The following is an 11893-nucleotide window of genomic DNA, read 5'->3' on the forward strand; positions in this document are numbered from 1 at the left end:
AAGATAAAGGTGAACTTTATCTGGAAATACATTCTCCTTTTTTTTTTTGGGTTCTTGCGGTATTTTAATTTATCATAAAAACTTTGAATCATGAATGATTTCTCACCAAAGTTTGGCCGGAACTTCAATTTTTATTGGCTTGATTTTTGGTGAGCTTTTTAATATTTATATAATGCACAGGAATTTCAGAAAGGAAAATGGAAGCACCAAGGATATGTTGTATAGCATCACTTGGACATGAGCAAAAATGCAGCAGCAAATATCACTTGTGTTTTCTTGGACAAAATTTTAATCAATTCTATGCGATGTTTCCAGGAAGCATCTGCAATATAAGATAGATACAAACTTGACAAATTACATGAATCAACTGTAGTTTTGCTTTGCATGCAGGCAAGGGATAAGAATGAAAATAAATTCCCTGGCCAATTCTCAAATACCTGAATGAAAAAGCATACAAACAAAGCTTTCCACTCATCTGTGCATTTACTTGTATGAAGGAAAAAGGAATAACCCAAAAGAAAACAGCTTTAATACAAGGCAAAAACCAAAACCCAGAATATCAAACCTAATATCGTTTCCCCAGAATTATGCCGATGATCACAGATACCAGGGCTACTCCAATGATAAACTTGAAGGTCATTACAGGAGAGGCAACGGCTCGTGCGGTAGGGATCTCTCTGGTAGATGAGGTTTGAGCTGCTGCTTCTAACTTCTTGCTCTTTCGTTTTGATGGTGTCGAAATGACTGACCCAATGTCTCTGGATTTGATCTCTGCTGCATCCTTCACTTCTGATGGAGTGTCCTCGCTGCCCTGCTGCATTTATTCCAACATAGCCGGAGTTAAATTTTCATTCAGAAGACAGGGTTCAAATATTAGAACAAACTGAAATTCTTGAAAGATTTGAACGAAGAGAGTTGTTTCTTTCATTTCACAACAGACTAATTTAAAAGCTTTGCTAAGTGGAGCAGAATGAGAAACAAAGTGTTCAAGTGCAGATACGTTTGATGAGAAATGTTGTAGCAGTTGACAGATGTAGCTTTGGAATATAAACTGACCTTCAGTTTAGCCTGAGCTTGTTGTAACTTCTGCTCAAGCTCTGCAACTTTGTTCTGTAGAAGTGCAGCTTCTTTGTTCTTAGCTCCAAGCTCTTCAAGAGAACTCTTCAGAGCTGCCTCTCGCTCACTGTCCTTTTGAGAATCTGCCCCTCTCTGTCACATTGGAAAGTCAATTGTCAACCTCTCACTATACTATGAATGTGTTTGGGGCAGCACCCTATATTGGTTAATCCTTATTCAGACATAAAAATTATAGAAGGAAACATGACTTTGTTCAGGCACAAAATGCAACAAATTTTCTTCTAGAAGTATGTTAAATAACAACTGATCAACCATAATCTTGTAAGGAATTTACAGTAAAGAAGCCTAGGAATATAAAATGTTGCAACCAGTCACTAACCTGTTCAGCAATTGCTGTCTGAGCAATCTGTAACTCTCTCTGAAGTTGAATCACTTGTTCATATAATGCATTTCGGTCCTTGACTTCATGTGCATGATCCTCTAATTGTGAATTTAGTTCTGCCTCTTTACCAGCAGCAGAAACCTTGACGTTTTCAACCTGCAAAAAAGTACATAAACGTTAGAATGGTTTCTCAATCTGTGAGTAGATTCTTTCCAGTTGCTTCCCCTGAAGTTTTGTTATTAAATCTTGCAGAACTGCAGTAACAGTACCTCTTCTTTGAATTGAGTTTCGACATTCACCAACAATTCTTCAAGTTCTTTGATGCGAGTTTTCAATGCAAACTTTTCAGCAGCCTGAGCTTTAAGACTTTCTATCTCAGACTTGAAAGTTTCTTCAGTTGCTTTCTTCTCATTCAATTGTGCTTCAAGCTGTGATATCACAGACTGAAGTTCATTCTTAGCATTTTGATATGTTTCATTAAGGCTAATATTCTCTTCCATAATGGCAGAAATCTACAACAAGACAAACATCAAGCTCAGTATGTTACAAGAAAAATAAATCATCATATCATTGATTAGCATAGTATTTTAAGATTGGGCTGCAAACCTGAGTTTGTAGTCCCTGCACTTCAGAGGTAAGCTTCTGTGTCAAATCTTCTATAGCCTTCTTTGAGGCATGAAGCTGTTCAACAGTTTCATCCTTCTCAACAATTGTCGCAGAAAGTTTTGCTTGCAAATCGCTCAGTTTAGTCTCGTACAATGCCAGATCCTCAGTTAGCTTCAAATTTGTCTCAACCAACCCTCCACTTTCTCTTTCAAAGTGACCTGACCTTGTTTGCAGCTCCTCAACAGTACTTTCTAGATTCTTTAACTTCAATAAAGTCTCTTCCAGCTCAAATTTTCGAGTTTCTGCAACTGTGGATGCCTCCCGAGCCTGCTCTTCGTACGATTTTATTTGGCCTTCAAGCACATTTACCTTTTCGTTCAAGTTATTAGCTTCAATATCTCTTTGAGTGAATCTTTGGATGGCTTCATGCAATTGAATTTCTGCTTCTTTGACACGAGCTTCAGTTGCAGAGTGAAGTTCTAATGATCTTGAGTGCTGCTCTGTTAACTCTGTAACTGTGTTCATATGAGAAGCAAGTTGTTGGCCGGTCGCTTCCTTTTCTGAAATAGCAGAGTCCAATAATTCCTGAAGTTCAGCAACCTTGCTCTTGAGCTGATTGTTTGTCTCAACCAGGAGTTCATTCTCCGAGGAAGAGTTGTTAGCTTTATTGTTTGCTTCAACTACCTGCCTTTGCAGTTCTTCGTTTGTGCTTTCTAAAGAAGTCACTTTAATAAAATATGAATCCAATTCCTCCTTCAACAATGCATATTTTCCGGCTGCTTCAGCTAGCTGCTCTTCGTACATCTTTACTTGACCTTCAAGATTCTTTAGTTTCTCAGAAAACGATTTAGCCTCTGAATCCCTGCTGGTTATATTTGCTAAGGCATCTTGGAGTTTCATTTCTGACTCCCTCATTAGTGATTCGTGCAATGATTCAAGCTCTGAGTTTCTTGAAGTAGCTTGCTCTAGTACCCTAGTTTGTTGCTCTAGTTGCTCTTCGGCAGATTTAAGCTTCTCCATTACATCAGTTTCTCTCAATCCAGCAGCCTTAAGATCATTCTCAATGCTCTCCAGCCTCTCTTGTGTCATATTTAAATCATTTCTCAGGAGTTCCAGCAGATTTTCAGCTTCGGCAAGTTTTTCATTGTAACCATTTGATGTATCTTGCAACTTTCTCTTCTCATCCGCGGCTGCATTTAAGGATTCTGTCAATTCCCTCTCCTTATCATTGGCCATTTGCAGTGCCACTTCAAGGCTTGATGTTCTGGCCTGAAATGCCTCAAGTTCTGATGCAAGTTCACACACCTTGTCAGAATATTGCTTGGATCCCGCTTCTGCTTCCTCACATTTCTTCTCTAATTTGCTTATTTGTTCTTCAAGTTCCTGAATCCTATACTTCTCAGCCTCAAGTAACAGCTCTAACTCATTCACCCTTTTTCCAGTACCCTCTAATTTGGAATGAGATGTCTGGAACAAATCTTCTAGCTCAATGCTGCGCTGATGACTCATGTTGGCTCGGTCCTCATCTTCAGCACTTCTCTCCTTGGTAATCCTCAGCTCCTCCTCAAGCTCTGAACTCCGTGTGTTTGACTGGTTTAGGGTTAATTCCAGCTGGGTTATCTTATCCTTGTAATCATTCATTTGATCATGCAACTGTTTCTTTTCCTCCTCAACTTCCTTCAATGCAGTACTGAGTTGAGATAATTTCTCAGAGAATTCCCTCACTTCTCTCTCAGAATCACTGCTTTTAAGTTCAACAAGGTTCAACTGTTGCTCAAGCTCCACGCTCCGCTGTTCTGCTGCTATAAAGCGTGGTTCAAGCTCTCTCAATTGGGACTTTGCCTCTTCTGCTGCTTCATTGGAAGCTCTGATTATATCCTCAAGCTCAAGATTCCTCTGAGAAGCAGTTGCCGCTGCAGCTCCTGTCTCATTATGTTGCTCTTCCAGAGACTTCAGCTTCAGCTCAAGCTCCGCATTATTAGCCAAAGCTTGAGACAGAAGAGAATCTGTTTTACAGAAATTCTCATCTGAATTCCTCAATTTTTCCTCAAGTTCACTGCATAACTCCTTCATCCGTGCTATGTTACCAGTAAGATCTGCCATGGCTGCTTCAAGAGCTTCTTTCTCTTTACTTACTTTATCTAATTCTTCATTTACATTTGAGACCTGCGCTTCTTGGGTTTTCAACACAGCTTCAACTGATTCCCGTGCATTGACTTCCTCTTGCAACTTCAACTTGATATCTTCCAACTCAGAAACTTTAGCGTGAAGATTTTCTTTAGCGTCTGCAAGTAGATTATCAAGGGCGGAAATTTCCTCTTTTGCCTGAGATTCTGATGCCTTTATGAGGTCCAATTCCTGAGTTAGATTAGTAATAAGAGCTTCCTTTGAAGAGAATCTTTGCTCCAAGTCCAAGAGTTGTAATTTTGAAAGTCCCAACTCTTCCTGAATTGCAGAAATTTCTGTGTTGCTTCTCTTAAGCTCTTCTTCAACTTTCTCCTTCTCAGAAATCTTTTCATTCAGGCCCTTGAGCTCTTCTTGTAGGGAAGCCATCTGACCCTCCACTTCTTTTGCACTCACATTCGCAGTTTCAAGCAGCCTCTCAAACTCCAACGCCCTCTGTGACTCAGATTCTGCATGTGAACCACTTTGCTTGTGCAACTCCTCAAACTTCCTAGCCTCATCCACAGAACATTGTAACTTATGCTCCAACTCCGGCAATCTTGACCTTGATTGTTCAATTTCAAGACTTAGACCATCAAATGCTTCTTTCACTTCAGCCAGCTCCTTACGCTTTGCTTCTTCAGCTTGCAAAGCCTCTTTCATAGCATTGAGCTCTGAATTATATTTCTCCCCAGCTTCAACAATCTGCTCTTGGAATTTCTTTTGACCAATTTCAAGCTCTGCACATTTCTTCCCACTTTCCTCCAGCTTCTCTTTTGAAACTAAAACATCATCCTGTAGTCTTGCATTTTCAATTTCAGCATTCTTCAATGCAGTAGCTGCTCTCTCCAATTCAATCTCAAGTTCTTTCACCTTCTCATTGGCTTCCAACAATTCTCTGCTCGAACTGCTCGAGCTTCTATCAACTACAGATGGCTTGTCGTCCTCCTCTGCAGCTGCTGGCTCAGCCATATGAGAAACTTCCTTCACATCCAATGCTTCCTTCTCCACTTTTATAAATTCTGCATCCAATGCATTTTCTTCCTCTTCTTTCTTTCCTTCTTTACCTACTTGTGGCAAGCCTCCATTTGTTTCCTGCAACACGAGAAATTATCAAAATCAATTATCTACGGTTGAAAAATAAAATCCTGAATGTTTGTTTGCGTTTTTTTTTTTAAACCTTAATTGGATCAATGTCCTCAACTGCTTTCATCACAGGGACTTCTGAACCCACTTGCGTCTCTTCTTCCATGTTTAAATCAATCTTCACTTAAACAGACCAGTCTCTCTGTGATTTTGACAAGATTATAGTCACATTACACATGTTAGAACAAAGGACATAAATAATAGCACGTGCAATTGGGTGTCTGAAAAATGCATACAGAATAACAGACCATTCATCACGCACCTAGCCGGGCCTATTTGAGGCTGTTTCCAAAGACAATATCAGCATAACTCAACCCATTTTACACCACCAAAAAAAAATAAAAAACTAAGGAAAATATTTTTTTTTACCCTTTTCCTTGATTGACCGATTGGAGTTTATGTTGTCCTGACCATGACATCATTCATCATCAATACAATATACACATATGAAGTAAAAAATGTACATATTTATATATGTGAAAATGTACATCATTCGAACTACGCATCTTTATAAATTGTATTGATCATGATAATTATGTAATTTGATTCTTTATGTGAGACAACAATAGTAGCTCGTTCTACAAGGCCTAATCGAATCATAGGCCCAACTACAATCTTGAAATTCTAGGCGCCCAACAACAGGCTGTTTTATTTTGTCTTCTAATTTTAACCTGACGTGGGAAGTTTTGGCATCTTTTCCTAACCTTGATTCCCTGTTTTTAATGTCTGTTAAATTAATTCAAATATTCAATCATCTGTATAACTTTAAGCTCGTCACCAAATTTGGAAACTTTTATGGACTCAAAAATGAAAAAACTGAAAAAAATTAGAAGCTTTATGGGTTGTAGTTTCCGGCTGCCAATTAAGGAATCGTAAGATTTAGGGAACCCGGCGGGTCGACAAGCAGCCCAATTAATGATTGCCCTAGACCGGGCCCAAATTTCCCATGGATGCCCCACCATTGACAAAGACAATGTATTATATAAGAAAAAGAAAAATATTTCTTCAGTGACATGTATTATTAATGGGTCCAAGGGTCAATAGGCTTTTAGTTGCTTGTACAATTTTTAACTTACCAGATCGATCTTAAGACTTAACAGCGAAAAAAATTATTAATCTAATGATATTAGAAAAATATAACTTGTGTACAAATCTAGGGATATTACAGATCCTAATCATGGAAGAATAATTCCTGGGAATGAATAATTGGTCCATATGATCTAAAATCACATGAGAGTTGGCATTAATCGATCATGTGACAACGCATGCCATGTGAGACCATTTTACTTGGTGGGTCCCAATTACTCCTACGGGGACATACAAGACAAAATTACCTATCAATCCCAAATTCTAAACTGATTCATGATTCAATTCATCACCATAAATCAAGAAAAGAAAAACAATACTCCGGTTATGGGGCTTTCGGCCATTCCATCATCAACCCAATTTACTAAGATTAGAATTGCCTTTTTATTTCTTTTCAAAAAAAAAAAAAAAAAAAAAGAATTGCCGTTTATTTTGCAAATACACCAAAAAGAAAGCAAGAGAAATTGGAGCCCACTAAAGTAGGCAAGCTATCCCTTTACCTTATTTTTAGTTCAATTTCAAAGTTGAAGCGCGTGACAGCTCAATTTTGTACGCTTTTTATATGGTTATTATCAAGCTTTCTATTTTCCCATTAACAACGTAATTATCATTTTCTAAGGTTATGTTACGGCACGAAGATCCCGTAACATTGCAAACACGATAGTTTATAATATAAAATATCACACTTGTAATTATAAAATAATAATTTATGTCAAACCTATAATATTAATTAAAAATTATACAATTACAAGCTTGAGTATATTTTTCCTCTATTTATTTATTCATTTTATAATTTGTAATTTGTTTGTTTCTTCCGCTGCACTAATTAACCTGAGCTAGAAATTGCTAATGCTTGCAAACAAAATAAATAGATAAACGAAGCATATGTTTTAGATCACATTAAGTTAAGATCATAAGTTACATTTCAAAGTCTTCAAATTAAAAGATAAAACCATCAGATTGCTATCGCTAATCCTCGCTCACTTTTCAGCAAGAAAAATATTTTTAAACTGAGAACTAATTTTAAAAAAAAAAAAAATTGCTTTGAATGATATTGACCGATCGATCGAGAGAACGAATCGAAGATCAAAATATGTTATGTTCGTCCGATCAAATAATATCTAAATAACAAACCGAAGAACTAATTCTAAAACGTTTCTTCATTTCTGTTTCCAAATTACACTTCCGAAAATACAGTGAAATCAATTTAAAAAAAAAATGGAAGCATCAAAATCTAAACTCACGAAGTGGATCACTGATTTCAATCATCATATAATCAAACGAAGATCACAGCTTTAATATTTCATCGCAACACAGAAAACAGAAACAAAAACGACAAAGCAATAAAACTAAAACTGAAAGCAGAGAAAACAGAGGCAACAGTTTCAGAAAACAGAGTGAAGACAGCTCAGACTCAATCAAGCGTATAAATAAATAAATAAATAAATGGAAGGAATAAGAGATTGCTTGCCTGAATGGAAAGTCGATTTGCTTTGCGATTAAGAGAGCTTTAATTTGTTCGTTTTATTTTTATTTTGTTTTATTTTTATTTTTGGAAGTCAAGAAGAATGAAGAAAACGGGAGATAGACAAGAGGAAGTTTCTTTGTTTTTATAATAAAAGGTGGGAGAAGGAGGAGGATGCTCTGGCTGGCTTTGTAAAAGAGTGACGTGGGACACTGGTGGGGCCCACTTAATAGCCAATTGGACAATGGGCGGGTTTAACGCTGCCGCTTTGTCATGCCCGCAGTATTTGCTCCATGATTTGGCTTTAATTACAGTTTTAGCCCCCTTTTTTTTGCCCTTTCTTTCCTTTTTTTTTTTTTTTTCATTAAACAACAATTTCAAAATCAAATTATGCTTTTGCAACCAATAAATAGAAAATTTTTAGAATTTGGGGAATTTTATGGTTAAATTAAAAAGTAATATTGCAACTACTGCATTTATGTCCGAACCCATTTAGGTGAGTAGGTTCGTATACTAAGGCTCTTTTTTGTACAACTTTTCAAGTAAAATTTATTTAAGTAGAATTTTGTTAATATTAAAAAAAAAAGTAGAATTTTGTTAGTAGAATTTTTATAAATAGAGTTTGTACTAAAAAAATTTTAATTGTTTGGTTATCAATAATAGATTTTATTAAAAATTTATGAAATTACTTTAATAGGTAAGTTTTTTAAAATTATGTTATGAAAATAATAAAATAAGATTATCAAATAAGTAGAGAATATTTTAAATATTTTAACATTTAAAAAAAGATTTTCAACATCTACTCCTAAAAGCTCAAAATTTAAACTTTTACTAGTGGAGGTAAAATAACTTATTTAAGTTTCAAAAGTTCTATTAAAAAAAAATAACAACAAAAATTATTACAAGAACTTATGTGATTAAATAAACACTCATAACCATTAAATAAATCATAACAAATAAGCATTAAATCTCTTAATTCTACTCAATATATTTTATCATTTGAATTAATTAACACATTATGTTCGTATTGGAACTTTTGACTTTTTCATTTAAAATAATACGTAAATTTATTTAAAATTAACTGAGGAATGATGAAATGGTATGATAATTACTATAACAATATCAAATCAATTGTTATATCATATACAACTGTAAAACAGCTTGAAAACAATATCACTCTTAAATAAAATGATTAAAATTTCTTTCACAATCAATGATGATCAAACTCATAATGAGCATGCTCAGGTAAAATATTTCCTTCCAGACCATCTACTTCCAGAAAGGTCTTTGATTCCATTAGATTAAAAAATAAGCTAATCATCAAGCAATGTGTTGCAGATCATTTAAATGCTTTCTAATTACTTAATTTACTTTCTTGAATTAGTCTTTTTTTTTTTTTACCAAATTCAAAGAGAGAAATGGCGTTCCGGAAATTGGAGACATAACAAAGGATTAATTGGTCATTTAACAACTTAAAAGCAATTCACTCTTTTTGGTCTCAAAGTGGCGGCCACAGCCGACCGACCAAACCGCCCTCCAACGCGACTCTGTCTTTATTTGGGTGACGATAATACAGACCATCAGCCGCTGGCTCTTTCTCCATTTTTGGAATCAATCTCTTTCATGCTTTCTTCAAATTAGCAAAACTAATAAACTATTTGCAAAATTAGCAAAACATTTTACTTTAGTTGCATTCAGCTCCCCCTCAACCAACTAACATTATTTGCATTAACCCCCATGACGATTATAATTTACAAATGCATTTATGTTTGTAGCATAAACTTGATGTGTATTGGTACAAACTTCGTGTTCTTTGTAGCGGTGAACAAATTTTCTCACTGCTCAAATGAACCAAATGAAAATTAGCTTGATTTCATTAAAATTGAAATTATAATCAAATTAATTCGGTTTACTTCACTGTTAGTATTTGATTTTCTTTGATAATTCAATTAATGGTGAATTGATCGGTCGTTGATTTGATTTTCTTCAAAACTAAATTGAAATTCACTTTGTCCATCCATAAGTCTTTATTAAGGAGTTTCAATAATTTTGAAGGAAACAAATGTTATCAAATTATATTGTATTTATGTTATTAAAAAAAAATCTCAATGGTGTTATTTAAAAAAAAAAAAGGAAATCATATATTATAATTTTTTTCCTAAAAAATCTATTTTAAATTGTGGATAATCAATCAAATTGTTAATTTTTTAAAAAAGTTTTTAATAAAGTTTACTTAACACAAAATTGCATAAGGTTACGATATTTCTAGAATTATAGATGCCATCATTTTCTTGCTGAAGAGGCGTGAGTGGTGGTAGGTGGGATATAAAATATAAGATGCCACTTTCTAATTTAAGGGACTATAATTAGAGATGATCAAATATTTGGACAAATCAAGGATCATATTTATCTTTTGTGAAAGAATCATGATTTGACTATATATTTCTGAAAAATCATGGCCGCCCGAAGCAACATTTGACTATTAGTTTAAGACTCAACTAAATTCGAAGCACCTACTCAAAACGGTCAACCGTGTGCTAATTCTACTTGTGTGGCCAATCAATTGGTTTATATATAAAATTAGTTTACGAGTTATTCTTTTTAAATGATTTCCTTAATTCTAAAATCAGAGAATCTACCCTTTAATATATATATATACATAGAGGGAGAGAGAGAATTCATTTGGAAAAGCTTTTTAAAAAAAAAAAATTCAAAAACTAACAATTAAAAAAAAAAGGGTCTACAAACAATAAAATAAAGCTACGTTTGACTTCTATCTAGTAACTATAATTTTTAGGTTAAGCGATTCAACTAAAGTTTCAAACTTTCGCACTCACTTTGTTCAGATTTACTTGGGTTTGTTGTATTGACGTAAACGGGCTGGAAATGTGAGAGGGCTACGGCCCATAAAAGTAATTGGGAAGGCCCAACAGAGCCTAAGAGACTCAATATTGACGATTATGGGACTGAAAATTGGAATAATTACCATTACACTCGTTATCCGTTTTGCGTGAAATCTATGTAAGCTAAGCTGACACACACACACGACGATCATAGAGAAGAAAGCATTAGTTTGGAAGGGAAAAAAAAAAAAAAAAGAAAGAGAAGAAGAAAAAGGAAAAGAAATGGATGGAATGATGCAAATGGGGCTTCCAGTTCTGGGAATTGTGGCAGCTGCTGCTGTTACTTTCTATGCTGTAAGCTTTGCCGAGCTTAGAGAGGTAACTATATTTTATTTATTTATTTATTTTACTTTAATTATCTGTTTTATTAATTTACTCTGAACTATTATTTTATCGTGGGTTTGTGTGTGTAGAAATCTTTTAGAGATTTAGATGATGAGTCGGAGGATGAAAATGGAGGAGGATTCCAGAAATCTTTAAGTTCTAGAGAAAGGAGGTCCAGAAGGAAAGCTGACAAACAAGCTAAAAGTTGATTCAGTAGAAGAACTTCTGCACTTTCATTGATGCATCTTTTAAACTTCATTGGCATTTCAAATGCTTTTGCTTTTGCTTTTCTTTATAAATTATATATATATTTTTTAATGAAACCTGAGTTGATGTTTCAAAAGGTGATTCATTCCATTACGGCTCAATATGAGACTAACGTCCCAGGTTTACAAAAATAATCACCAATGCCCCTGTCTTTAGACAATCGTTTGGCTCTCTTATTTCTGTTTAATTTTTAAAACTGTTTCAAAAGTATACTTTGATGTTTATTACAAACCTGCCACACAATGTTTTTTTATTCACAAGTAGTAGTGGGCTAATCACAAACATACCCCAAAATAAAATTTGATACTGGGCAAGTTTTTTTCTTGCTCGCAGTCACAGCATTTTAAAATTTTCCTGAGTAACGGCAAGAATTGATATGAAAACTGTAAATTAGTACCATAACACTTTTTGTTTTCCATGCAAATGTTGCTCTTAAGTCAATAATCAGCTCAGTAACATCAACACCGAATAAGG

At 34.8% G+C, this 11893-nt stretch overlaps 2 protein-coding genes across 3 annotated transcripts; one reads left to right on the plus strand and one right to left on the minus strand.

Moving 5' to 3' along the window:
* Nucleotides 1–321: 321 nt before the first annotated feature.
* LOC18039639 (myosin-7) lies at nucleotides 322–8068 on the minus strand. 2 transcript variants are annotated; one of them, XM_006429704.2, is made up of 7 exons: nucleotides 7932–8068; nucleotides 5409–5516; nucleotides 2066–5323; nucleotides 1729–1971; nucleotides 1457–1615; nucleotides 1057–1209; nucleotides 322–814 (listed from the first exon to the last, which is right to left on the minus strand). In XM_006429704.2, exons 2-7 carry the CDS (start codon nucleotides 5478–5480, stop codon nucleotides 566–568), a joined length of 4134 nt encoding a protein of 1377 aa, XP_006429767.1. In that variant the 5' UTR covers nucleotides 5481–5516; nucleotides 7932–8068; the 3' UTR covers nucleotides 322–565. The 2 variants fall into 2 exon arrangements, with proteins under 2 accessions (XP_006429767.1, XP_024038449.1); XM_024182681.1 differs by lacking the exon at nucleotides 7932–8068 and adding an exon at nucleotides 5637–5776.
* Nucleotides 8069–10934: 2866 nt separating this feature from the next.
* LOC18039188 lies at nucleotides 10935–11579 on the plus strand. Its single transcript, XM_006429706.2, has 2 exons — nucleotides 10935–11146; nucleotides 11242–11579. Exons 1-2 carry the CDS (start codon nucleotides 11051–11053, stop codon nucleotides 11359–11361), a joined length of 216 nt encoding a protein of 71 aa, XP_006429769.1. The 5' UTR covers nucleotides 10935–11050; the 3' UTR covers nucleotides 11362–11579.
* The last annotated feature ends 314 nt before the right edge of the window (nucleotides 11580–11893 follow it).

This window comes from Citrus clementina, unplaced genomic scaffold (assembly GCF_000493195.1).
Source record: "Citrus clementina cultivar Clemenules unplaced genomic scaffold, Citrus_clementina_v1.0 scaffold_6, whole genome shotgun sequence".
In the NCBI taxonomy this organism is placed as follows: Eukaryota; Viridiplantae; Streptophyta; class Magnoliopsida; order Sapindales; family Rutaceae; genus Citrus; species Citrus x clementina.

Bases quoted from the DNA above. Each gene is read 5' to 3' on its own strand.
- LOC18039639 (XM_006429704.2), bottom strand. From the start codon at position 5,480: ATGGAAGAAGAGACGCAAGTGGGTTCAGAAGTCCCTGTGATGAAAGCA. The intron at 5,324-5,408 runs GTTTAAAAAAAA...CTCGTGTTGCAG, and splicing joins AGGACATTGATCCAATTAAG to GAAACAAATGGAGGCTTGCC. The intron at 815-1,056 runs GTCAGTTTATAT...GAATAAATGCAG, and splicing joins AAGCTCAGGCTAAACTGAAG to CAGGGCAGCGAGGACACTCC.
- LOC18039188 (XM_006429706.2), top strand. From the start codon at position 11,051: ATGGATGGAATGATGCAAATGGGGCTTCCAGTTCTGGGAATTGTGGCA. The intron at 11,147-11,241 runs GTAACTATATTT...TTGTGTGTGTAG, and splicing joins GCTTTGCCGAGCTTAGAGAG to AAATCTTTTAGAGATTTAGA.